The sequence below is a fragment of the Colius striatus genome, chromosome Z (assembly GCF_028858725.1).
Source record: "Colius striatus isolate bColStr4 chromosome Z, bColStr4.1.hap1, whole genome shotgun sequence".
Classification (NCBI taxonomy): domain Eukaryota; kingdom Metazoa; phylum Chordata; class Aves; order Coliiformes; family Coliidae; genus Colius; species Colius striatus.
In genome coordinates this window covers 500,671-526,724 of record NC_084790.1, presented here as the reverse complement: position 1 = coordinate 526,724, position 26,054 = coordinate 500,671, and the positions used below count along the sequence as shown (strand labels likewise).

Below are 26,054 nucleotides of genomic sequence, written 5' to 3'. Positions count from 1 at the left end.
GCTGCTGCTGCTGCGCCCTCCAGCACTTCCCGGCTGAGCAGAGAGGGTTGGAGTCTCTGAGGCCGAGGAGGGTCGTGGCATTGCTTCCACAAATAGCCCTTAAGAACAGCCAGTGCCGTGCCGCCTCCGCGGGGCTCCCGGGGCGGGGGCACAGGCGCAAGCAGCCGGGGGCCAGCAGCCAGGGGCTGGGGGGTAGCCCGGGGCTGCAGCAGGGGGCTGCAGCAGGGGAAGGCGACTCAGGCCAGGTGGGAAGAGCAGAGATTTAAAATATATATAATATATACTTTTATTGTTCACCCGTTAGCTCCATGGGCGGCCGCTGAGGAGCCCGTGGCACCGCTTCCCTCCTCACAGCCACTGCCAGCCCCTGCCCGGGGCAGCCCGGGGCAGGGGCAGCGCGGGGCAGGGGCTGGGGGGCTGCTGGCCCCACGGGCAGGGCAGGGGAGGGCAGCACAGCACCCGCCGGACCTGGCCCCACGGCACCGGGCTCACTGCAGCACCAGCCCCACCTGCGGAGAACACGGCATCAGGCTGGGCCCCAGGGCAACGCCGGCACAGGCCCTGGGCAGCACCTCCCTGCGCCTGGCAGAGCTCCTGCAGTCCCAGCCCTGCCCTGGGCAGCACCTCCCTGCGCCTGGCAGAGCTCCTGCAGTCCCAGCCCTGCCCTGGGCAGCACCTCCCTGCGCCTGGCAGAGCTCCTGCAGTCCCAGCCCTGCCCTGGGCAGCACCTCCCTGCGCCTGGCAGAGCTCCTGCAGTCCCAGCCCTGCCCTGGGCAGCACCTCACTGTGCCTGGCAGAGCTCCTGCAGTCCCAGCCCTGCCCTGTGCCCCACTGACCCCTAGCCCTCAGCACCTCAGCTCCACGCCTTTGGGATCCCTCCAGGGCTGGGCACTCCCCCAGCTCACTGGGCAGCCTGGCACAGGGGCTCACACCCCTCTCAGGGAAACAGCTCTGCCTCAGCTCCAACCTAAACTCCAGCCTCCTGTCAGGGAGCTGCAGAGAGTGCTCCTGTCTCCCCTCAGCCTCCTCGTCTCCAGGCTCAACACCTCCATCCCCTCAGCCCCTTCCTCAGCTCTGCCCACGCTGCAGTCCATCAGTGTCCCTCTGGTAGTGAATGAGGGGCCCAGCACTGAACACAGCCCTGGAGCTGCAGCCTCCCCAGGGCCCAGCACAGAGACAATCCCACACCTCTGTGTGCAGCCTGAAGGTGATATTTAACTCCCTGGTTACCAGGAGCCAGGCTTCTCCCCTCACTGACACCCAGCACAAGCTCTGGTATTGGTGGGTACCTTCTGGTTTTCCAGCACCATCCTCTCTGAGGGGGCTGTGAACCAGACAGATGCTGAATCACATCTTCAGGGTGGAGATACAGCAGCAACTGGTTGCTGCCTTAAAACAATGTCCCAGAGCAGGCAAAGGAGGTGGGGAGTGAGCTGCTGCCAAGGGGCTGAGATGCCACTCTGCCACCCCGTGCCCCAGCCCCCACATCGCAGGGCCTCTGCCAGCCCTGGCAGGGCTCTCAGGCTCCTCTGCTGTCTCCAGAGGGGTTAGACTGACACACAGGTCAGGTCCTGGGTTAATGTCACACCTGGGGGTGTCACGTCAGTGCCCCCACAGCCCTCTACAGCAGCAGAGGGAAGGGGCTGGCTGTGCCCACCCGCCTAGGGCTGAGGCCCCTCAACCTGCACTACTCCAGGAGTCAAACAAAGGAGCCCAGGGAGACAATGGCCAGTGCCTTACCCTGGGGACACGTGGGGAAGGGAGCAGGAGCTGGGTTCCCAGCTGGGCACTGACCTTCTCGGGCGCCATGCTGGGGCACTTCCAATTGTACAGGTAATACTGCAGGTTCCCGTCCCCAATCCCAAACTTGAGCTTCTCCAGGAAGGTTTTGTTTTCCATCAGATCCAGTGCATTGAAGACGTCGAATCCTTTCTGCACAGCCAAGACACGGAGGCATCAGCTCCTCCTGCCAGCGTGCTGGGGAGCTGCCCCTGCTCCTGCCCAGCTCTGCACACCCGAGAGCACCGGGGCACAACTCACCCCCTCCCACAGCTCAGGTGCCACAGGCACAGGGCAGGAGCTGCTGCCAGAAATGAGACACCCCCAGCTCAGCTCAGCACTGGTGGGAAGGCTCAACCCTCCCCACGACCCTCTCCTGGCAGCGGGGTTTGGGTTTGGACAGCCCTGGGCACAAGCCCTGGGTACAAGCCCTGCCCTTGGGTGGCCCTGTCACAAACCCAAGGGTGGTTGAGTGGGTGCTGAGCTGTCCCGTGAGCTGCTCTGTCCCCATCAGCTGCCCCATGCCCTGAGAGCTGCTCTGTGCCCCATCAGCCACCCCACATCCCATGAGCTGCCCAGTGCCACCCCAGCCCCTGGCACGCACCGACTTGGCGAGGATGAGCGCGTCGCTCATGAGGTCGATGAGAGGCGTCTTGGTGTGGACGTTGTAGAAGGAATAAGCAGCTTTCAGGCTCTTGTGAGTCGGGTGGTTCATGATGGTGGAGGGCAGTGTGTAGAAGCTCAGGAAGTCTGTCACCTCCCCTGGGGCACTCTGGAAGTGACACCACAACACGTCAGGGGCAGGGTGAAGCCTCAGGGGGGCTCTGCCAGTTGGAGGAGACTCAGGGCAGCTTGGGATGGAGAGGCTCAAACCTCCCACCTTCAGAGCAGCTCACTTCCCGGAGCAGCACCCTCCCTGATGGCTCCCACAGCTCGCTGCAGACCCTTCCAGAGGAGGCTGAAGCCCAGGACAACACCTCCCTTGTCCCGCTCCTGCTGCCTCACCTCCACCACGAAGGTGTCGATGATGTTCTCCTGAGGTAAGAACCAGTGCTCCACCTCCTCCCGGCTCATGACGGGCGTCAGGTGGAACTGCTTCAGGTACTCGGTCAGGAGCTTGTGCACTGCAGAGACGTCTCTGTGCTCCATCGGCCGCAGCCCGGCGGTCTTGGGGCTCTAAGGAGAGCAGGACAGGCCGGTGGCGTTGCCTGCACGGTGCCTGTCGTCACCCAAAGGCTCTCCAACAAGCAGCATGGAGATGCCCTCTGCTGGGATCAGCCCAGCTCTCCACCTGCCTGTCAATGGATGCCACGGCCATGACACCCACGGCAAAGGCCACACAGAAGCCCAGTGGGTCCCAAGGCCCACGTGCCAGGTGAAGACCTGCTGGAAGTGGCCTCCTACCCGCTAAGGACAAACAAGCTCTCTGCTTCCCCCAGGTCTCTGCTCCTGCTCACAGTGGGGATGGGCTGGAGATGTGCCCCAGGCACCACGGGGATGTTATTTCCAGTTGGGCTTCCACTTCTAAGCTAGGGTTGGGCTGGCTCTGCAAAACCTGGATCCAGCAGCACAGCCTGGGGTTGGGTTTCTGCACTAAAACCAGAGGCTATGAAGCACTTGGTGCCTGTGCTGAGGCAGGAGCCAGGAGCCACATGCTGCCCAGTGATCTCCAGCCACCATGAACAGCCCAGAGTGACCAAAGGAAGCCACCAAGGTCAGGGAAGGTCAGGGAAGGTGGTGGCAGTTTTCAGGGTTTACTTGTTTTTTCTGCCATATCCAGCTGAGGAACTTCCCCAGCAGGACAAGCAGAGTGCCAGAAGCCATCAGTGTGACTGAAGGACCAGGGACTGCCCCAGCCCAAGGTCAGGCTGAGGCTGTGTTTGGACAGATGAAGGCTGTCAGAGCTTTGCTCCTGTTTTACCAGCACAGCCTATGACTCACCACGGAACAAGCTCACGGGGCCTTCCAACTGCAATAAAAATGCCCCGAAAGTGCAGGTACCCAGGCACAAAAACCACAAATAAAGAACTAATAAAGCACAATGGCTTGACGGAGTCATTTACCACATGAACAACTCCCAGTGGCAGAGGCAGAGATGCCTGTGCCCGAGCCCCCGGCCCGCGCTGGCACCCACCTCGGGCAGCCGGTACAGCTTCATGGTACGTTGCATAGTCATGTTCCTGCTCAAGTGGGAAAACTTCACCTCAATGAGCTTCCGAGGGTTCAGGGAGCGGTGCCAGTATCTGCACAAACACGGGTTGGGGAAGACAAATGTCATAAAGCCCACCAACTGCCCTCACCCTGCCCAGCCCAGCACTATCCCATGGCCTCAGCACCTCAGCTCCAGGGCTCTGGGATCCCTCCAGGGCTGGGCACTCCCCCAGCTCCCTGGACAGCCTGGCACAGGGCTGACACCCCTCTCAGGGAAACAGTTCTGCCTCAGCTCCAGCCTCAACCTCCCCTGGGGCAACTTGAGGCAGTTTCCTCTTGTCCCGTCACTCATTACTTGGGACCAGAGACTGATCCCCAGCTCACTCCAACCTCCTGCCTTGTGATGCAGGAGCAGCTGAAGCAAAGCTGCTGGATTTAATCCTGGAAGGACTGTGTGGGGAGGAGGAAGGTGGGTTGGAATTGATCTCTCCTGACTCTGAGGAATCCCACCCATGCTACATGCCACAGAGAACATCTCTACAGACCAAAGTGTATTTGGAGAGCCACAGACACTCACCTGCAAGTCCCCACAGGCTTTGGCAGCACCACCCCTGCAGTGTAAACAGCCTGAAAGATCCCCTCCAGATGCACCCGCCGCGTGATCTCCCGGATCAGCACCGGAGCCACTCGCTTGGAGCGCAGCTTTTTGTGCACACACAGGAAGTTGATCTCCACCATCTTCTTCTCTCTTGGGAAGGAAACAATGCAGAGCATCAGACATGATTGTCCTGACCTGGGAGGATCAGTCCAACACCCTGAATGCTTCACCTCCAAGAGAAAGGGTAGTCAAAGCCTCGAGGAAGGCCAAGGGGCAAGGGCTGGGTTTGGAGAACTCTGCCTTAAGCTGTTACCCAGCGTTTTCCCAGGGAAAAGGGTCTCCATCCAGCCCTGGAGGATTTCTCCAAGCCAGAGCTCTAAGCTGACCTCACTCATTCAGGAAAACAGACTTCACAGCTGCTAACTACAACATGGCACAGGATCAGAGAATCACTGTGGTTGGAAAAGCTCTTTCAGCTGCTGCAGTCCCAGCCCTGCCCTCACCCTGCCCAGCCCAGCACTACCCCATGGCCCTCAGCACCTCAGCTCCACACCTTTGGGATCCCTCCAGGGCTGGGCACTCCCCTGCCTCCCTGGGCAGCCTGGCACAGGGGCTGACAACCTCTCAGGGAAACAGTTCTGCCTCAGCTCCAATGTCAGGAGCAGGAGCAGCAATGCAGCACTCACGTGTCGTAGATGTGGATGGTGGCCGGAATCGCGCTGATGAACCCAACCAGCTTCTTGCTGGAGACAACTCTGACCCCACAGTGCCACTGGGGCAGCCAGCCCGGGGGACGCAGCGCCCTGCACAACACAGGCTGCATGAGCCATGGCCCACCACAGCCCTGCACAACACAGGCTGCATGAGCCACATCCCACCACAGCCCTGCACAACACAGGCTGCATGAGCCACATCCCACCACAGCCCCCTGCTCTTGCCTCCCCCCTGTCCTGGGATGCCCCACTCCATGCTGCCCAAGCAGAATGAGAGGGTGCCAGTGAGGTGGATGCCAGAACTGCTGGGATCCAGGGCAAGTCTTGGCCAAGACCAGTTGTCACTATGACACAGGAGGAAATGCACATTCCTCGATTCACCAACACCCTGAGGAAACAGCAGCTCTGCTGTGACAGGTTTCCAAGTGTTATTGCTGGCAACATCCCTTGGCAGCCACCTTCATCCTACAGCTCCAGGGCACTGGAAGCTCCTCAGCTACCGGGATTTTTACAAACACTCAAAGGATCAAACCAAACAGGGGGAAAAAAAGGCTGTTTTTAGGCTGCCACATGTCAGAGAAGCCCGAGGCAGTCAGGGCTGGGCGAGAGCCCTCTCACAGCACACCTGGGACACTGCTTGCTGTCGCTGACGGGGATGGGAGACTTTGGAAAGTGAGATGGGACAAGGGAAGGCAGCTGCAGCTCTGCAGCAGGACTGTGCCCACATCCAACACCCTCTGCTCTCCCCACGGTGCCACTCACCACAGCAGGAACTCGGGGGAGTAATCGAAGCGGAACATATTGTCGTCGTCCTCCACGTAGTTCTCATTCAGCAGCGTGTACAGCTCCTTCAGCTACAGGAGAGACCAAGCAGGTTACCAAAGTGACTGGCAGCCCCCCTGTGCTCCAGCTGCCCTGAGGTGGGGCCCTGGGCACAGCAATGGGTGCTGCCTGCAGCCGTGCCCCCGCTCCCAGCGCCTCCCCCTGCTCCCGGTCCCCGAGCCGTGCCGCTGCAGAGCGTGGGAGCATAGGACACCCAGGGGAGTCCTGCAGCACTCAGGGCATTTCCCAGGGACATAAGTCATGGCCTGAAGGGCAGAAACTCCTGACTTCAGGCATCCTTACATCCCTGGGAAGAAACCAGGGCAGCCTGGCCAGCGTGGGACGGGTGAGAGGTAACTGCAGGGCGGGGGATGTGGGACCCACCTAACTCCAAAGAGAGCTGGAGAGCTGCTGCTGTGGTGAGAGGCATGTTCCTGTCCCCAAAACCATCTTGGGCAGTCCAGACATGGAACCACTGACTGTGCCACGGAGACACCTTCCCAACACCCACGTGCTGAGCTGCCTGTACTCACCACACCTCTGTCCCCCAGGTCCAGGGCGTCCCAGGTGAAGCCCTGGGGCAGAGTGTATGGCTCCTGACGGATGTTGTCTTTGTCGGGCTCAACGGGACCGTGGGTGTTCACCACTTCTCCTGGAAGACAAGGGCAGAGAGCCATGAAGATGCTCTCTACTGCTTGAGGCCAAGTCTCCAGGACACCTCAACCTGGTGATCAACACACCTCACATCTCCCGCCCCAGGTCCCTGCTGTGGGCAGCCCGAGGTCACCATCTCACCCACCCAGCTTGGGCCATGCCGTGTGTTCATTGTGGCACAGAGGCAAAACTCCTTCCAGGGTAACAGTGGAGCCACTCAGGGGGCAGAGAGGAGGTGACCAAAGCCATCAGGGCCACGGTGACACCTCCAGGTCCTTCCCCAGCCCCACGCTCCTGGCCTCGGCCGGCACTTTCGCAGCAGCTCTGTCCCTGCCAGCTCTGCCCCTGCCATTTGGCAGCTCTCAGGGCTTTCCTTCCCACCCGGCCTCAAGGAGAGCTGCACTGAACAAGACAACGTTTGTTGCAGAAACAGTGACTCCCAAAGCCCCTGATTCAGCCAAGAGCTGTGGGCTCAAGCCCCAGCTCTCTTGGAGGTGTCAACACAGCAGCATCGCTCGAGTGCTGCCAAGAGAAGTGAGCTGTGCCAACCAGGAACTCCCTCAGCAAGGGACTGGAAAGGTTTCCAGGCAATGGGGAGGTGAAGAAAGCTCTGAGCAACAACTGCTCCCATCACAGCCACCCAGAGCAGCCTCCAGGAACACCCAGCCCTGGCTGTGCTCTCTGTTCTGAGCAGGTGCTGAGGCGCCCTGGAATGTGGCCCCAAAACTCCCACAGAGCTTTTGCTGCCCACCCCTAAGGAGCAGAGGAGCTGTGCCAGAGCCCAGCAGATGCAGGAGCCAGTGGCCAGCTGGCAGCAGAGTGGCCAAGTGACCTGGTGTGCTGGGCAGGGGGATGCTTTGTGCCTCTGCTTCCCTCCTTCCTGCAAGGAAGTGCTTGCCCAGACAGAGGAGGCATCAGATTGATGGCTGAAATGGCTCTTCATTCATCTCATTCACCGGGCTCCCTGGAGCAGCCCAGGGCTCACCAGGTTTCTCCCAAGGAGCAGGGAGGGGCTGTACATACCCAGCTTGGGCACTGGCTGCGTGTCCCAGAACTGGTAGCTCCTCTTGCTGGCTTCCTCCATGGTTTTGGCAGGGCCCTGACCTACAGAGAAGAGCTCAATGGCTTTTTGAATCTCCTGGATCCTCTCAGCAGGTAAAGAGTTCACCTGAGGGCACAAAAGGAGCAGGGAAAGATAAAATGAGTGAGCTGTGCCTCCACCTCTGTGTTTCACCTCCCCATTGAGGGAACGTGGAGCTGAGCCTGTCTCAGGGCACTGCTGGGAAGGGGAGAGCAGGCAGGAGACTCCCTTCCCAGCCTAGATCCTCTTGTCACCTTCTACAAGATGAATCTTTTCACCAGCCACCTGACACACACCTAGGCCTGGTTTCTAGGCACTCCTGAGTCAAAGGGGATGGATGAATCACCTTAAAATGCTTCTAGCTTCAGTTAAGAGGGTGCTGCAAGTCCCACAAGCCAACTTCCCTGCTGCACCTTGGCCAACACCCACCCAGCACTGGGGATTTCTGCAGTGCCTTCCTCCATCTGAGCTGGGTCTGTATCCGAATCTGCAAACTGCAGCTTCCCTGGGCACCACAGACCAGGACAAGGAAGAGAGCCTGAGTCAAGAGGAAAGACACTTTCCTCCTCCCCCAGCAGACTGTGGCAGGGTGGGCAGCTCTGTGCTGAATTCATCCCCCCAGCTCCCACCTGAACCCTCATGAAGTTACTTTGAAACACCCAAAGCTCCAATTTAATGCTCTGCAGAGCCAGAAGGACCAAACATGAGAAATATTTGGGAACTGGGCATGGGCCAGAAACCAGCCTCTGCTGTTGCACAATCTATGTGTGTCCCCTGACACAGCACCAGTGGGACACAGGGGGTGACTGGCAGCACTGGGAGGGACAAACCTTGCATGTCCCACACTACTTCCTGGAGCACTGGCTGCCAGTTGGGATCAGGCAAAGGCAAAAGGGGTGAGACTGACCCTGCTCTGCCCCAGCTCCTGTCCTTATGTTAACGAAGCAAAAGTCAACATCAGACGGTGCCCAAGAGCAGCAAAATACACCCATCATGTGGCTGCAGGCAGCAGTGTCTGCAAAGAGGAACTCACAGGTGCCAGCCTGAGTCTGAGCCTTCCACTGCAGTGCAGGAAGCACTGGAGCTCCCCTGGAGCTCTGCAAACTGGGTACCGCTCCAGGCTGGGGCAGGAAAGCTGCTGGAAGGAAAGGGCCTGGGGGAATTGGTGCCAGGGGCTGAACAGGAGCCAGCAGTGTGCCCAGAGGGGCAAGAAGGCCAGTGGCATCCTGGCTCGTGTCAGAAATAGGACTAGCAAGAACTGTTTCCCTGAGAGGAGTGTCAGCCCCCGTGCCAGGCTGCCCAGGGAGCTGGGGGAGTGCCCAGCCCTGGAGGGGTCCCAGAGCTGAGGTGCTGAGGCCATGGGGTTAGTGCTGGGCTGGGCAGGGTGAGGGCAGGGCTGGGACTGCAGCAGCTTACAGGGCTTTAACAACCAAAACCATCCCATGACTGTATGAAACACTCCCACAGCAACAGGAACTCCCACACACGGAGCAGAGCTGGGAAGCTCCTCTAAACCTTTCTGGGTTTAGGGCAGCCAAGTGCCTCCAAGCAGGGCTGGGGCCCTGTCCCTGCCCAGCTCAGGGCAGAGGGCTGGGTGAGGCTGGGTACCTTCAGCGGCTGCTCCTGCGCCGGCTCTGCCTGCTCTCCTCCTTTATCTTTCTTCCTTTTGGGTTTCTTTTTCTTCTTTTTGGCTCCACTGTCATTTGCTGGACTCAGACCCCTGGGGAACAAAAGAAACATCATTGGAGCCTTGGGCTTTTCTTTCAGAGAACATCCATAACGTTGCTGTAACCTCCAAGGAAAACAGACTCTCCCTGCTCTGAGCCCAAGTCTCCAGGAGGGGGAACACGAGGCACATGGGGTTGCAGCCACACACCCTCTCCCAGCAGCCCTCCCGGCTCCCTGAAGGGGATCATCCAACATTCCCCCCCCCTCAGGTTTGCACAGCAGTGGGGAGTGAGGTGGGGCTTGCAGGTGACAGTGTCTGTGCCACCACATCACCCCACTCAGCCCCACGGGCCCAAACCCACCCTGCAGGGCTCAGGGCCCTTCCTCCTCTGAGCTCAGCAAAAGCTGGTCCAGCCTTGGGGGAAGGTAACACAGCAGGCTCAGGTGCCACAGAGGGGCACCAAGCTCAGCCCAGCTGCAGAGGTGATGATCCAGTGGCTGTGACATTGGGACATTACTCTGTTAACGCTGGAGCTGGAAACGGAGCCAAGCAGCAAATCCCTTTGTGCCAGGGCATTGCTCTTCTCCCAGGGAAACAGGGCAGCCCTGCACAGCCACACCACCACCACCCCAAAGCCACCAGCTCCAGGCCTCTGCCAAACACAAGATAGTGGTGCAGAGGGTGGAGCAGGGAAAGGGAAGAAGAAACACGCTGGGAAATATGTTGCAGCAGTATCCAACTACTTACTTCAGCAAGGCCAGGAAAAGGAGAGAGCCAGGAGGGGAACAAGGCTTAAAGAACACCCCTGGGCTGAGCAGTGAGCTCTGAAACCAGGGAAAAGTGGGAGAAAAAATGGGGGTTTTGAGGTGAAGGTGGGAGGGCTGCGGTGCAGGTGCCCATGGCTGGTGGGGCCACTGACACTGGTGGTGCAGCAGCACATGATGGGCAGCAAAGCCCTAGAGCTGAGGTGCTGGGGACCATGGGCTAGTGGTGGCTGTGGCAGGGTGAGGGCACAGCTCGGACTCCGGGAGCTGAAAGGGCTTTTCCAACCCAGAGGACTCTGTGAGCACCCTGAGGAGCAGGTTTGCAGGACACAGAGCAGCTGAGAGGGGAAAGCTCTCCTCAGACAAAAGAGGCTCTGCTGGGACGAGCCACAGCACCCAGAGCTGCCATCAGCACACCCCACCAGCTCCCCACCAGCCGCCACCACACAGCCCCACGGCACGAGGAGGGTCCCCAAGGGCAGGCGCTGGCCACGTTTCCCCAGGTCATCTGCATGTTGGGATGCTGCTGCAGGAGTCAGCTGCAACAAACCAAACCCTCCCAGGCCCTGAGTATTCAGTCGGCATCGCTTTGCTTCATAAATCAGAGCTGCCAGCTCCCAGCTTGCTGCTAATGAGTTCAGCCCAAGCAATATCACTTCAGCCCCACGCCGGGCTCGCAGGTGCAAAATCCTCCCTGATTTATGAGCGAAGCTGCCGTGACCTGGAAGAAATCAGGGTGGCATGGGGTGGGAGGAGGCTTTGCTCTCCCAGGTGCTGTGGTGCAGGGAAGGGTCCTGCTCCAGCCGGGAGATGAAAACCAGCCCGGCAGTAAAATGCTGGAGAGAGTGAAGGTCTGACTCACCACACCTGGGGAAGCAACAGCTCTAGGTGTTTCCTATTTCAGAAACAATTTAGGAAGGCAAATGTCTTTCTTTTCATGCTCCAGTGTAGCTGCAGGCCCTGGGACGCTCCCCAGACTCACAGCGACCCAGGCAGCTGGGAGGGCTGCTGCTGCTGTCACCCCTCAGGAAGGGCTCAGAGCCAGCCAGCTCTGCTCAGCACCCCACAGCCTGCCCAGCTACTGCACTTACAGCTTGCTTTCCTCCCCTATCTCCTTTCCAGCCCGAGCTGCTTGGAGAGATAAAGCAGGTGGGAAAGGGCACACTGGCTGTGCCCCAGGTGACACCTGCCTTTGGGTCACAGCAGCCCCTGCTCTCAGGCAAACACCAGCCCTTCTGCTGGGAAAGGCACCACTGCCCTCATGGCCAGTGCCTCCCACAGAAACACAGAATCCTTTGGGTTGTTAAAGTCCTTGAAGCTGCTGCAGTCCCAGCCCTGCCCTCACCACAGCCCTCAGCACCTCAGCCCCAGGGCTTTGGGATCCCTGCAGGGCTGGGCACTCCCCCAGCTCCCTGGGCAGCCTGGCACAGGGGCTGACACCCCTCTCAGGGAAACAGTTCTTGCTAATCCTGTTTCTGACACGAGCCAGGATGCCACTGGCCTTCTTGCCTTCAGCACCAACCTCTGCACAGAAAAAATAATACCCAGAACCTGAGTGATCCCAAAAATAGCCTTTTGGAGGCACCCAAATAAACCAGCCAGGCTTGTCCAAGGCAAGGCCAGCTCATACTGACCATCCTCCACCAGCTCAGCCCATCTGGAGGCTGGCAAACACCAGTCACAGCCAGTAACAAACTGGTGCTCAGCCTCCACTCTCTCTCATCTGGATCTGTGTGTGCTCCCGCTGCACTCCCTGATCCCTAAGCCTTAGTTTTGCAAAGTGAGGGAGAAAAGCCCAAGGAAAGACTCACTCCAGCTCCCACAACCCAGTGGGAAGCTCTGGGTTGCCAGGGGGGCAGTTTGGCAAGGGCAGGGTGTTACTTCCTGCAGCATACCTGCTGCAGTGACCACAATGGGCCTTTCTCCCCACAAGCCAAGCCACTGGGCTGGGGCTCTCAGAGCATCTCACGCTCAGGGCAGCAAACGGAACCAAACGCTGCTGGTTCCTCCTCAGACCCCAGCTGCAAACGCTGGGTCAGCCAAGGGCTCGTGTGCTTTGCAGTCCCTCTGCCCCACGGCCTTGGTTCTCAGCCTGAAAGGTGTCAGATGAGGAACAGCAGATCCCTGCTCCAGATTTAGGTGCTGGAAAATCCTCCTGCCAAAGCCAGGGCTAATCAGGCCCGACACTGTGGCTGTAATCTGCTTAGGGGCTGGGGCAGGAGGGAAGCTCTGCAGGTGGCAGAGCACAGGGCCCACAGCAGAGTGCCATCCCTGTGCTCCACGAACACCTCACAGGGCAGAGCCTGTGGCTGTCCCATGGATGGCCTCTCAGGGGCAGGCATAGGCAGGGGCTGCAGGCACAGGCAGCTGAGAAAATCCCCTCTGCCCCTCTCACACCTCATCCAGCAACAACCCACTTTGTGTCATGAGACCCTCCCCAAACTTTTCCCACCGAAATCCGCTTCCTCCGTGGTTTTGCCAGCAACAGACGTATTTCATGGGGCTGGGACAGAATCTTGGGTGTCCCCACTGCCTGTGAGCTGAGGAGCCACAGAGCCCCTGCCCATGTCTCTGCCTCCCCAGAGGAGTTTATCCACAGCGAAAACATGACACAAGCCCTCTTCACACAAAGGAAAGCAGGACACACACACGGTGGGATCCATCCCCTTCAGGAAATCGGCTCAGAGGCTGCAATGGAGAGAGGTGCCGGCACTTCCCAGCGCCCGCACGGGCTGAGGCAGAGGAAACTCCTCTTTCCTGTCCTTAAAAGGAAAGGAAGTATTGCTCTGCTAAGTCACTTTTGGTGTTTTACCTCTCAGAGCCAAGAGCCAGTGAGTGTTTACAGGAACTGGTCAGAGGCAGGACGCTGCACTGCCCTGCAGACCCCAGCAGCTCAAGGGCCTGGTTTTGGGGACGGCGTTGGCTGCGGGACCAGAAACGCCACAGGATGAAAAACCAGCAGAACCCAAGAAAGAAAACCACCACCCTTCCTACTGCTCGGGCTTTCCTCTCTTTGGTGGATCCCCCATCGTGGTTTGAGGGCACAGGAGGTTTGGCAGGGAGCTCCCTGCCCTGTGCCAGCTCCTGCTGTCACACCATTAGCGTCACTTCCCCAGCGACCCGAGACCTCGGCCTGCATTTGTCACTGGCCATCTCCCAGGCTGCCTGGCTGCTCGTGGCACTTCCCTGCTGGCCCCAGCTGAGGCAGGTCGCTGCACTGTAACCCCTCAGGGCTGCAGGAGGTGCGATGCCTGCACTTGGGCAGGGAGAGGGCCCAAGAACACAGCTTTTCCCGGCACAGGGCAGGCCGAAGCGCCTGGCTGGGGAATAGCGGTGATTAAGCATCGTGTCTCCTCTCTGCTGGGCTCTGCCTGCCACAAACCTAATCATGTCAGTGGGAAAGAGAAGAAAAATCTCCCCCAGCACGGCTAAACCTATTAAACTGAGACACAGTGCCACACCCGGGAGGCAAATCAAACATAAACGGGCATCTGTGCTGTCATAAAAGCAGCCTCTGTGATATTTCTGCCGCGACCTTTCATCCCGTTTGGGTACAGAGAGGCAGGCTGCCCGTGGACAGCGATGGATGGAGGGAGGAGAGCTCTGCAAGCCTGTGGCCCCCACATCACAGGGCTGGGAACAAAGCTGCTGGGGCAGTGTGTGAGCAGGGAGAGGAGCCCAGCGAGGCTCGGATGCGTGGAGCACAAGGCACAGAACCCGCAGAAACCTCCAGAAGCACGCGACGGGGCGTGAGCCACACGCTGACGCGCCCCGCTGCAGGCAGAGGCAGCAGGAACCAGGATGAAGCCTCTCTGGAAACCACAGGCACGGTGAGGCATCTCTGCACCTTGTTAATTAAGCAGGGAGTACGGCAGTGCTGCAGTAGGGATTGCAGATGTCTCCTGCCTGGGTGAGGACCTGCCTCACCTCAAGCGCTCGCTCCCACACAGATTTTTGCTGTTTAAGCATTTCATGGCCCTGGATAACACACTCCTCAAGCCACACGATGACACTGGCTGAGCTCTGCAAAACCTGGGGCTGCATTTAGGATAACACAGGCAGTGGGCTGCAAAGGGGCTGCCCAGGGAGGGTGTGGAGGCTACTTCTCTGGAGGTCTTCAAAACCCGCCCAGACACGTTCCTGTGTGACCTGATCTAGGTGGGACCTGCACTGGCAGAGGGGTTGGACTGGATGATCTCTAAAGGTCCCTTCCAACCCCCACCATTCTGTGATTCTATGATAACAAAGGGATGGGTGTGCAGAAGCCTGGGCACGGCCCAAGGCTCAGGGACAGCCGCGGGACGCCCCTGGGTCCGGGCAGCAGGGTAATGTGCCCAGCCATACCAACACCCCGGGTACCACCGCAGTGCTGGGGGTGCCGGGAGGGGGACGCGGCTTGTACTTGAGGGCAGGGGGAGCGAGGAGAGCCACATCCGAGCGCAAGGACACGAAGAGCTACGAATTTGGATCGTTTCTGCCAAAAAAAACAAAGGCCCTCGTGGCCCCTTTGCAGCTCCGCGCCTCCCGTCACCCATCCACGCCGTGGCCGGGGCCGACCCTGCTTAGCATCAGCTTCGGAACACGCTCCCACGACCGGCGTGAATGGGAGCCAGCGGGGCCGCCCCCCTGCCAGACTGACGGGCGGCTCCACCAATCGCAGCGCGGGATGCTGCGCGGCGACCAATCAGCGCGCCCGCGGGGCGGCGCGCCGCTCACTTCCCGGCCGCTGCCCCGCTCAATGGACCCGGCCGCCGCCGCGCCGGGCGGCCCCGCCGCCGCTCACCCTCGGTTGGAGCCGCGTTCCGCCTCGTTCTCGCAGTCGCTGCAGTGCTCGTGGTCGTTCTCCTCCGCCGACGGCCGCGAAGGCCTCGCCGGTGGCCTCCTCACTGCTGTCTCACTGTCGTCCGCCATCTTGAAATGGGGCCTCAGCGCCTGCCGCACCCCTACAACAAAGCGTGCCGCGATTGGGCGGCGGGCCGCGGGGCATGCCGGGACCGGTAGTCTGCGCGGGGACCGAGGTGCTGCCGGGACGGGACTACAGTTCCCGTCGGCCCTCGTAGCTGAGGGGGCAGCGGGGCTCGCTCACACCGGGGCAGCCGCCCGGAGCGTCCATCGTGGCGGAGACCGGCTGCCCGGGCCTTCCGTTACCCGTTTCCCGCCGAAGCCGCGGTTCCCGCTCTCCCACCCGCTCCCTGCCTGAGGGAGGGCGGCGCCGATTGGCTGGCAGAGGGACTCGCGCCTCCTCTAGCCAATAGGCGTGCGGGATGCTGCGCCGCGCTGAAGCCGGGCTGAGGTGAGCGGGTGAGGGCGCCGTGAGGGGCGCCGTGAGGGGCTCCGCTCCCGCGGCCCGGCCCGGCCCGGGGTCAGCGGCCCCTCCGCCGGCCCCGCTCCGCCCGGCCTGACCCCCGCCCGAGCAGGAGCCGTGGGGAGGCCGCGGGCGGCGGCAGGGCCCGGGGACAGCCCCGGTTTGCAGGGTCCGGTGCAAGGTGTCAGCCGCCGGGCCTGGAGCCGGCGCCCGCCGAAGGGCCCGGCGGTGGCGCCTGTGGTGACGGCGGCCGCTCCTCACAGACGGGCGGTACATTCGGTGCGGATCCTGTTTAACTGCAGCCTCCTCGAGCCAAACGCCGGGTCTGTGGGTGCCAGGCCCCCCGCTGCCAGAGAACAAGGACGGGAGCGGGGAGAGGGCTGCGTGTAGCCGGGAGGACGCCTCAGCCCCACAGGACGGGTGACCTGGAGCGGGCAGCTGGGAATGGGCAGGAGTCGGGGCACAGGGCAGACTTGGGCACCTCACTCTTGACAAGCTGCTTCCTTGGGTCCCGGGGTTCCATCTCCCAGGGCACCCTTCCTCTCAGCAGGAAGCGCTCGCTAAGTTTTCCAGCCTGCTTCGCCTCCCTGGCTGGCATTTTGGCTGGTTGGCACAGGCCAAGTACACAAGAAAATGATGTGTTTTGGGGAAAACTTGTTCTGGCTCCTGCCTGTAACATCTGCAGGAGTGGGCTGGACTCTCCACCCTCGTGTACAGTTCAAACCCAAGCTCGTTAAATATTTAAGCCTCATAGCATGGCTCTTCTGTCTGCACAGGCCCTGAGCAGCACAAGTGTTCCCAAGCCCCGTGTGCCCGTGGTCTGTGGCCTGAGCCTCCCCAGTGCTCCCCAGGCCCTGCAGGAGCCCTCCCAGCCAGCTGCCTGCCTGCAGAGGTATGTGACACAGGGACAGAAATAGCAGGGCTGTTGTTTTGGGACTGAGTCCCAGATGAGGCTGGGGGGCAGAGCGTGGGGGTTCCTGTGGTTAAACCCTGCCTTGACTCTCCATGGGCAGGAGAGATTTGGATGTCTCTGTACAAAGCAGGTGGATGGAGCTGCCGTGGCAGCCAGCCCACCATAACGCTGAGGGGCTCCTGGGGACACTGAGGGGCGTTTCCTTGGGAGTTACTGAGGCTCCCCAAAAGCAGGGCTCTTTACCCCAGTGCCCTCTGTGATCCCCCCTGGCTATAGCTGCTGTTAACCCTGTCTGCTCGCCTGCTGCCCTGGGCGGGGATGGAGCACGTTGGTGCTGCTATGGGCTGGCAGCAGCTCCTGGCAGCCGGGTGAGGCTGCTGTGTGAGGCCTCTGGCAGGTGCTGCTGGCTTGTGCTCTGGCTCCTGCTTCCTCCCTCTGCTCAGCTGCCTCCAGCTGCCACAGGACTTATCCACCCCCTCCTTCCCACCCCAGAACTGTCTGTAGAACCAAGTTCTGACCATGCTGTGAGTTTGCCCCTCTTCCACCCCCCCGGGGCCTGTGTTCCCTTGGTTGGGAAATGGCACAGTGCCCATTCGTGGGGAAGGCAGCATCAAGTTGGGCAGAGAGATTTGGTTTGTGTTTTTATCACCATCCCTGGAGATATTTAAAAGACGCATTGCTGAGGACCATGGGTTGGTGGTGGCTGTGGCAGGGCCATGGGTTAGTGGTGGCCATGGCACTGTGAGGGCAGGGTGGGACTCCAGGAGCTTCAAGGGTTTTTCCAACCCAAATAATTGTGTGATTCTCTGATTGTTACTGAGATCACTGGGCTTTGGGGTACTTGGCTCGCCGGGAGAGGTGGCAGGAGCTGGGTCTGCCTTCCTCAGGGTGAGAGGAAGCTGAGGGCTATCTGCCAGCAGCCTGTGGCTCCTGGCCAAAGGTGGTGGAGCCAGTTTCTTCTCTGATGCAAGGGACAACAGTCACAAGCTGAGAACTGGGAGACTGAGGTTCACCCTGGACAAGGTGACAGCAGGGTTGGGGCCTCTGTCCTCAGGGACTGGCAGGACTCGGTCACACAAAGCCCCAAATGCCCTGGGGTGGGGCAGCTGTTGGCCTGTGGGGGCTGGAGAAGGGACACTGGGGCTTGTCTCCAGCCTGCTGTGGCTGTTGCTTTTTTGGGGATGCAGATACTGCGTGACTCACAGGAGTCCCTGCTCCTGCCCAGAGCTGCCCCTGCATCACTGAGCCTTTTGCTTTGGAAAGGGCACAGGTGGGATTGAGGGTTGGAGGGTTTCAGCTGAGCAGGGAGTGATCTTGGTGCAGAGACTGAGAGACAAGTCATCAGCCTGGGGTCAGCTGGGGGTTGCCAGCACCCCGGCAGCCTCAAGGCCACCAGCAAGCACAGCGTCTGCATCCACTGCCATGTTTGCAAGCTAGCAGACAGGACTTTGCTGCTCAGAGCCAAGATTCCTTGTGTGTTGGCTGCCAGGCAGGGTGGGATGCCCTGTACATCCTGGCTCCCACGCTATGGGCTGTGTCAGAGGGAGCTCATCTCCCGTGGAGCTCAGGCAGGGCTCTCCCTCCCTCCTCACCTTTCTCGGTCCCTTTGGCGTTGATCCTGGACCATCCTCCACAGCCCTGACAGAAATTTCCTCAGATGCAGGGTGGAGGAAGCAGCTGGAGGAGCTGAGGGCTGGCTCAGGCTGCACATCCAGAGCTGCCAGGGGCCAAAGAGGCATCATTTATTTCACCCAGAATGGTGCCCGTGTCTTGCCCCGAGAACACCTGCAAACGAGCTGTGGGTGAAGCTGCCTGTTTGGGATCAATATTTGATGCACACAGCCTGAACTAAACAACCCTGTCCTGGCGTGTCTTCAAGCTCTGTGTTTCTGTTGCAGAGCAGGATGTTCCTGGTGGGGCTGTCGGGCGGGATCGCCTCGGGGAAGAGCACGGTGGTGGCGGTGCTGCGGGAGCTGGGCTGCGCCATCATCGACGCCGATGCCGTTGCCAGGGAGGGTGAGTGCTGCTGCCCGCGTCTTTCTCCACGAGGTTCCTCTGACGACTGGGATTGATGTGGGAAGCACAGACAGCAGAGGGTGCTCTGGGTACAGTAGAGAAGCGCTTCCCTTCCCCATCCATCAGGCTGCCTGGAGCAGGTGGGTGCAACCGGGATGTATTTTTAATAGAGCGAAAAGAAAAGCTCACGTCATAATAAACACCGTGGGGAGATCCTGCCCTGAGTCCCCCTCTCCCGGAGTGCAGGCCTTCCAAGCTTTCGAAGCCAACTCCAAGCTAAGTCCCCTGTAAAGTGGGTCCCCTCAGCTGAGCTGCTGCCTCCCCCAGCCCCTGGGCATCCAGCCCAGGCATCGCTGACACACTGACTGAGAATTTACCTCTCTGGTGGGTGTTGCTTTGTTGGTAACACTGAGAGATCGGAGCCACAACAGCCTTGATGTGTTCCAAACAAATACAAGGGGCTCTAAATATCCCAAGTCAGAGGGAGTTTGGGCTGTGCTCACCCGCTTGCCTCTCACCACTCACAAAATGTGCTGTGCCCTACAGAAAAGACCCAGGGATGCAGATGTGTCCCCTCAGCAGGAGCAGACTTGCTCTGCCCATGACCTGTGCTCACAAATCCCTGAGGGTGAGTGTCAGGAGGCTGGGGCCAGTGAGAGCCAGGCCAAGGGGTAACAGGCACAGGCTGGCACACAGGCAATGCCCCTGGCACAGGAGGAGAAACTCCTTTGGTGCTAAGGTGAGGGAGCCCTGGCCTAGGCTGCCCAGGGAGGGTGTGGAGGCTCCTCAGGAGGTTCCCAACCCCACCTGGACACATTCCTGTGCCCCCTGGCGAGGGGAACCTGCTTGAGCAGGGGCTGGGGCTGGAGCAGCTCTGCAGGACCCTTCCAGCCCCCAGCACTGTGGGATTCTGTGACCTGCACAAGGCAGAGCAAGATTTGAATCCCCTCCATGTCGCTGGGACAGCGAGGGGAGACACAGCCCGTGTGTGTGTGGAAGGGCCGTGGCTGCAGCTGAGCAGAGGGGCACGTGATGGCAGCCTGAAGTCCCTGCACTTCTCTGTTTGGTGAAGAACTTACTGTGTAGCCACACAAAGCCGTGATGCTCTGAACACTTTATTGCACTGTAATTCCCCTGGAGGTGCAGGAAATTTGCTGGAGGTGCTAAAAGCCCTGGAAGGCAGAAGGAAAACACTGCAGATACTCAGTGTCAGTTCTCCACCAATCACTTCATCTTCCTCCGATTCCTTTTTGATAGGAGTTTATTTACTGAGGGGATTTCACCCACCCTGACACTGCCTTGGAGTGAAACTCCACGGGACAAAGAAATTGGACTTAAAGACTTTTATTAGGTTGGCCTGAGGTCACAACCTGTGTCAATGCTCCTGGATGTGGCAGAGAAAACTCTTCACAGTGTGTTGTTGCCTGTGGTTGGCCTCAGCCCCAGCTTCATGGCAGCTTTATTACTGCTGCTCTTTAGGTGGGGATTTTGGGGTGGTTTGAAAATTATGCACTCACATAACATCAGAATCCCTGCAAGTACCCACTTGGAGCTGATCTCATAGAAGGCTTCTGTGTTCATTCTCCTGAAGAATTTGGGGACTGAAGTGAAAGAGAGTAGAAAACCCTTAGTGGCAGCCAGGTTGTGTGAGCCTGATTCAAAGCTGGGCAAAGGGCTGGAGCACAAGGGTGCTGGGGAGGGGCTGAGGGAATGGAGGTGTTCAGCCTGGAGGAGGCTGAGGGGAAGACAGCAACACTCTCTGCAACACCCTGACAAGAGGCTGCAGTGAGCTGGGGGTCAGTCTCTGCTCCCAAGTAATGAGTGACAGGACAAGAGGAAATGGCCTCAAGTTGCCCCAGGGGAGGTCGAGGTTGGAGCTGGGGCAGAACTGTTTTCCTGAGAGGGGTGTGAGCCCCTGTGCCAGGCTGCCCAGGGAGCTGGGGGAGTGCCCAGCCCTGGAGGGATCCCAGAGCCACAGAGCTGAGGTGCTGAGGCCGTGGGGTAGTGCTGGGCTGAGCAGGGCTGGGACTGCAGGAGCTGAAAGGGCTTTTCCAACCAAAACTGTTCTATGATTCTGTGATCTGGTGATGATGTTTTGAGCTAAAATAAACCTGTCACTGCTCCTGGTCCCTCTGGGATCATCCTGCCCCACTCCTCGCCCTGCAGGCCATAGCAAGGGGTTCAGCCTTGGCCACTAGCCACCAGCGAGTTCCCCACCCGCCCTGCTGCCTCCTGACCCCACACAGCACCAAGATCTGTGGTGCTGAATTAATGTCTGCAGGACACTTCCATGCACTCCCAGGGTCCTTGGGGGTGGCTTTTCCCTCCAGAGGCTTTTCCTGCAGGTGCCAGCCTGGCCGTGCTGTGTGCTGGCAGCTGCTGCCCGCTGAGGGAGAGCAACCTCCCTGATTTAATGAACAAACCTGGTTTGGGGCCAGTGGCTGCTGCAAACCCTGGCTGTGCTGGCTGTAACCTGCAGGTGTTTGCTCTCCCCAGTGGTGCAGCCCCCCTCCAAGGCCCATCAGCAGATAGTGCATGCCTTTGGCACCCAGATCCTCTTGGAGAACGGAGAGATAAACCGCCAGGCTCTGGGAGACATCATCTTCTCCCACCCGGAGAAACGGCAGCTGCTCAACTCCATCACCCACCCCAAGATCCAGAAGGAGATGCTGAAGCAGATCCTGAAGTACTTTGTGCTGGGTGAGAGGCTGTGGGGCTCCTGTGCGGGGCTGGGAGCGGGGAGAGGGCCGGGGGCACACAGACGCAGCCGCCGTCGAGCACTGGCCTTTCCAAAGCTTCCTTCCTGCCTTTCACTGCTGCCCTTCACCAACCTCCTCTTCTGTGCTTTAAAGTCCATCTGTAAGGCTTTAGAAAGGCATTGTGAGGCTTCTTCTGAGATAAGGTGCTGGATAATGTCACACCTTCTGAAATGGCCACACATCCTTCCCCGCCCCCAGCCTCCGCGGGCCTGGGTGGGAGCCATGGATAAGGTGAGCAATGGGCTGACAGCTGTGCTTTCCAAAGGCCCTTCTTCCCCATGATAAATGTAACAAATACAGCTGTCAAACGCCCGACCAAACGGCAGATAAGATTGCCAGCTGGTTTTGGAGGTCTCACACAGGGGGATGTCTTAATAGAGCCAGTCTGGTTTCACAGAGCTTGTCAAAGCCGAGCTGACGGCCCAGTCGGCCTGTGCCGGGGCTCAGCGAGGAGGAAGCACAAAGGAAGCAACAGGCAGGAAAGCTGGGAGGCAGAGATGGAGCCCTGAACCCGGGGCTGCAGGCTGGGAGGCAGCTGCTGTCCCGGCCCTTGGCGAGAGCACGGTGTGCCTGCAGCAGCCTGCTTTGTCCTCATTAGTCAGGATTTAATGATTTGGGATAGCTGGATGCTGTCTCGAAGGACTGCTCTGCAAGGAAAGCTCGTATTGATCACTCCATAGGGCAGCACGAAGCCTCTCTGGGCAGAGAGGCTAGGAAAGAGGGGGCTTGGTGGATGAGGATGTCTTTGTCCAGGCTTTTATCGCTGTGGCCAGCTGGGCTGGGGGGGCTCTGTTAGAAAAAGGGGACCCTGGCAAAACTGGAGGTGTCCCCACTGCTGGGGGGACACAGAGGGGAGCGAGAGCCTTCCCTTGGGCTCAGCAGGGTATACCTCCACCACAAACACTGCAGGCTGCTGGGGGGTTAGTGCCTGTGTGAAGGGCAGAGGCTGGGGAGGAGCTTGGGTACGCTGCAGGTCCAGAGCTGGCGGTCAGGAGCTGTTCCACAGGGGATTCAGACCAGATTTGGACACTTTTGGTGAGGTTTCAGGCCCTGGGGCTGTGCCTGGAGGCACTCCCTTGCATCTTGTGTTGTCTGTGAGGGTTTCCTCACCCCCCTTGGAAAAGCAGAACTGTTTGGCCAAAGCTTTGCAGCAAGAGGGAGGAAAATGGAGCTGGGAAAGCAGCTCAGATGAGCAGAGCTGGCAAAGCCTCAGCCAAGTGAGAGGGAGGAGAGCAAATCCTGCTGTGGGCACTGCTCCCCTGGAGAGGCCGAGCACAGCAGCAGCTGCCCTCCCGCAGCCGGGCTCACACGCTTCCACCCGACCTTCTTGTTCCAGCTCCTCATTATGTTTCTGCAGCTTCACCTTTGGTCTGAGATCATTCAGGTTACAGGGTTGCAATGGTTTGGGCTTGGGTTTTTTTTTTGCCTCTGGAAACTTGGAAGGAAATAATTTCCTCCCTCTGAGAGGGAGAAGGGCAGAGAGGCTCTGCTCTCTTCTCAGCTGCTGCTCAGAGCTGCAGAGCCCTCTGCTCGCTTTGCTGGAGCAGCACCAGGAATCTGGGCTCTGAGTAACACGGGGCCCTTGATTTTGGGGGGTGTCATTTGTGCAGGACACCGCTACGTCATCCTGGACATCCCTCTGCTCTTTGAGACCAACAGACTGACCAAGTTTATGAAATACACGGTCTTGGTGTATTGGTAAGTGCCCTGGGAATGGTGATGACCTGGAAGCTACTGCCTCTGGTGGGGGCTGGAAGGGTCCTGCAGAGCTGCTCCAGCCCCAGCCCTGCTCAAGCAGGTTCCCCTGGCTCAGGGGGCACAGGAACGTGTCCAGGTGGGCTTGGGAACCTCCTGAGAAAGAGCCTCCACACCCTCCCTGGGCAGCCTGGGCCAGGGCTCCCTCACCTCAGCACCAAAGGAGCTTGTCCTCCTGTGCCAGTGGAACTTGTGACAACATTACCTGTTGTCCTTACACCTTACACACAACCTTTAGATATTTCTCAGCATTGATAAGATCCCCCCTCGGCCTTGTCTTCTCCAGCTGAGCAGCCCCAGGTCCCACAGCCTTTCCTCCTCACACAGAGCTGTCCCAGTGCCCTCAGCATCCAGCGTGTCCCTCCTGCTCTGGCGAGGTTTCCCCACAGCCCTGGTGCAAAGCCGGTGGATAACCCTCCTGTCCCTGCAGTGTGAGCAGCAATGGCTTCCTGCTCTGCAAGGGGCTTCTCCCGAGGTTCCCACAGGCCCCAGCATCACCCCAGAGGGAAGCTGCAGCCTTTGGGCTGTGGCAGCCGGGGCAAGGTTTGGGGTCAATCAGTCGGAGTGGGGCAGGTCTCTTCCCCGTTTCCCCCGCGCCAGGGAAGGCAGGGACCCCCGTCCTCCTCCCCCCCGCGCCAGGCTCCGCCTCAGAGCCGCCTCCCCGCAGCTCGCCGCGGGCGCAGCTCCAGCGGCTGATGGGCAGGGACGGGCTGTCGCGGGCGCAGGCTGAGGCTCGCATCGCCGCGCAGCTGCCGCTGGACGAGAAGCGTCGCTGGGCCACTCACGTCCTGGACAACTCGGGCTCCCGGGAGAGCACCCGCCGGCAGGCGCTGGCCCTGCACGCCCAGCTCCAGCGCTCCTGGGCCTTCCTGTGGGCACGGCTGGCCGTGGGCACGCTGGCAGCCGGGCTGCTCTGCCTCCTCCTCAGCCACTGCAGATCTTAATTCACCTTTTCCCTTTTGTCATGGAAGAAACCTGAATTTCCAGGTTTGAAAAGGGCAGGGAAAGGCCACCTCCTCTAATGAGCTTTGCCAGCTGAATGCAGACGGGGAGGAGGTGTCTCCTTGCAGACTTCCCAAGGTGAATTAGGGCTTGGGTTTTTTTTTCCCAGCATAGGTCTCCCCTCTCATTTCTGCCTGCTCAGGTTATTGCCCACAGCTCTGCCTGTGGCACGGGGCCCCACTCCCCTGCGTGGCTGCAGCCCAGGGAGGGGACAGGCTCTGGCTGTCCCTCTGTACAGGGAGGGGCCGCGGGGACCTGAGGCACTTCCACCTCCTGCAGGACAATCTTCCTTTCCCTGAGGAGTAGGGGACCTGCTGGCCACTGTCCCCAGGGTGATCCCCCTGAGCCCACAGCCCCGTCTCACCTGAACTAAGAGTCAGGATTTCCCCTTCTTCATGTTGATTTGATGAAAACATGGTAAATGTGCAGGGAGTTGAGGCTCCTCCGGCTGCCTTCTGCCCTCCAGCTCTGCCATCAGCTCCGGCTCTGCATCCCAAAGGGCTCAGCCCTTGGGCTGGCACAGCCTGGAGCTGCAGAGCCCTGGGACCTGCCCTTGGCGCTCTCTTCCTGCTGTGGGAGATTCCCCCTCGGCAGGAGCTTCCCGGGGGGCGGCCGTGGGCGCAGCGCGCGTGTTTCAATAAAGCTGTGCCCAGCAGACGGCTCCCGCGGGCTGCGAGCCCCGTGCCTTTCCCCCGCCCGCCAATCCCCATCATTCCCCTCCCTAAATCGCCCCCCAGCTCCCGCCTGGGCCGCGCCCGCGCTCTGCAAAGTTCAGCCGGCGGTGGCTGAGCTGCCGAGCCCGCTCCTGCCTTCCCCCGGCGCTGTGCTCCCTGGGCCTCGGTTGCTGCTTGGCTTGTCAGCCCCTTGGGGGGGAAGGGGGGAGCTGCGGCTTCGGGAGGGCTCCAGGCACCCCATGGCACGGGTCTGGCTTCCCAGGATGCCATCCTGGCACTCGCGGTGGTTTGCTGTGGCCAGTGCTTTTGCTCCGGGGCACCCCTCCCCTGCTGACACTCCCCTGTCCCCGCGTGTTGCAAGGGGGCTGTTGCCAGACTCCCGGGGGTCCTCGGGGATCTTTGCGGCTCCCCGTCGCTGCTTCCCTCGCTGTCCCGGCAGGTACCCCCGTGGGTACCCCGTCGCTTCGGGCGGTGCCGGGAGCAGCCGGCGGTTCCCTCGCCCGGTGACGGCGGTGGCGATGCCGGGAGCCGCGGGCAGCCGGCGCTGCCTGAGGCCGGAGCGAGCCGCAGCCGAGCTCCGCTCGCCTCTGCCTCCGCGACAAATGGGGCTGCGCCGAGCCCGGGGGGACGAAGGCGAGACGGGCTCCGTAATCGCATTTGGCGCCGGGCTCCCGGCCCGCTGACGCTCGCCGGCCCGTAACGCGTTTAGCTGCGCCGGGGTAGCGAGTGGCTTCGGGCAAGGGGCGGCGAGCGGGGGGCTCCTGCCCCGTGGGACGGCGTGGCCTCGGGTGCCTGGTTTAAGGAGGGGCTGGTGCCCCGCTCGACCCCCCGCGTGGGCTGCGCTCCCGTGGGTGTCCCGGCACTGCGGCCCTGCCCGGGTCGCCCCCCCGGCCGAGTGTGGTGTCACCAGTGTCACTGCGTGGTCCTGGGGGACTGGCACAGTGTCACCGTCCCTGCGTGGCTCCCGGTGTCACAGGTGTCCCTGCGTGGCTGCCAGGGGATGGATGGCACAGTGTCACTGTCACTGCACGGCCCTGGGGCGTTGCAGGGTGTCACCGTGGCCGTGCAGCCCCCCCGTGTTACACGGAGCCGTGCACAGCCCCACGGTGCTGCACCACGTCCCTGCTACTCCCTGGGGTGTCACAGGGTGTCACTGTCACTGCAGGGCCGCCGGGTGCCTCATGCTGTCACTGCAGCTCCCGTGGGCTGTCACATAGAGTCACCGTCAGTGCCCGCTGCTCGGGCTGTCACTGCATGGCCTGGGGTGTCACCCAGCGTCACCGTCACTGCTGTCCCACAGTGTATCACCACCCAGTGTCACCATCGCTGCATGGCCTGGGATGTCACCCAGTGGGTCACACTGTCCCCACTGGCCATGGGGCACCTTGAGGATGGGCCT

General features: G+C 60.4%; 2 protein-coding genes across 8 annotated transcripts; one reads left to right on the top strand and one right to left on the bottom strand.

The window, feature by feature from the left end:
- Positions 1–261: 261 nt before the first annotated feature.
- LOC133628972 (glycylpeptide N-tetradecanoyltransferase 1) lies at positions 262–15,224 on the bottom strand. Its single transcript, XM_062019531.1, has 12 exons — positions 15,015–15,224; positions 9,407–9,518; positions 7,741–7,885; positions 6,597–6,715; positions 6,004–6,095; positions 5,215–5,331; positions 4,508–4,678; positions 3,914–4,022; positions 2,785–2,955; positions 2,384–2,551; positions 1,795–1,932; positions 262–509 (listed from the first exon to the last, which is right to left on the bottom strand). Exons 1-12 carry the CDS (start codon positions 15,140–15,142, stop codon positions 489–491), a joined length of 1,491 nt encoding a protein of 496 aa, XP_061875515.1. The 5' UTR covers positions 15,143–15,224; the 3' UTR covers positions 262–488.
- A 41-nt stretch (positions 15,225–15,265) lies between these two features.
- LOC133628974 (dephospho-CoA kinase domain-containing protein-like) lies at positions 15,266–24,353 on the top strand. Of its 7 annotated transcripts, none has more exons than XM_062019535.1 (6): positions 15,267–15,524; positions 16,313–16,428; positions 18,348–18,465; positions 20,962–21,165; positions 22,835–22,922; positions 23,647–24,353. In XM_062019535.1, the coding sequence occupies exons 3-6, from the start codon at positions 18,354–18,356 to the stop codon at positions 23,921–23,923; spliced, it is 681 nt and encodes a 226-aa protein (XP_061875519.1). In that variant the 5' UTR covers positions 15,267–15,524; positions 16,313–16,428; positions 18,348–18,353; the 3' UTR covers positions 23,924–24,353. The 7 variants fall into 7 exon arrangements, with proteins under 7 accessions (XP_061875522.1, XP_061875519.1, XP_061875521.1 ...); XM_062019537.1 differs by lacking the exon at positions 15,267–15,524 and adding an exon at positions 15,543–15,815 and having other exon boundaries at positions 18,353–18,465; XM_062019540.1 differs by lacking the exon at positions 15,267–15,524 and adding an exon at positions 15,543–15,815 and having other exon boundaries at positions 23,729–24,353.
- Positions 24,354–26,054: the final 1,701 nt, after the last annotated feature.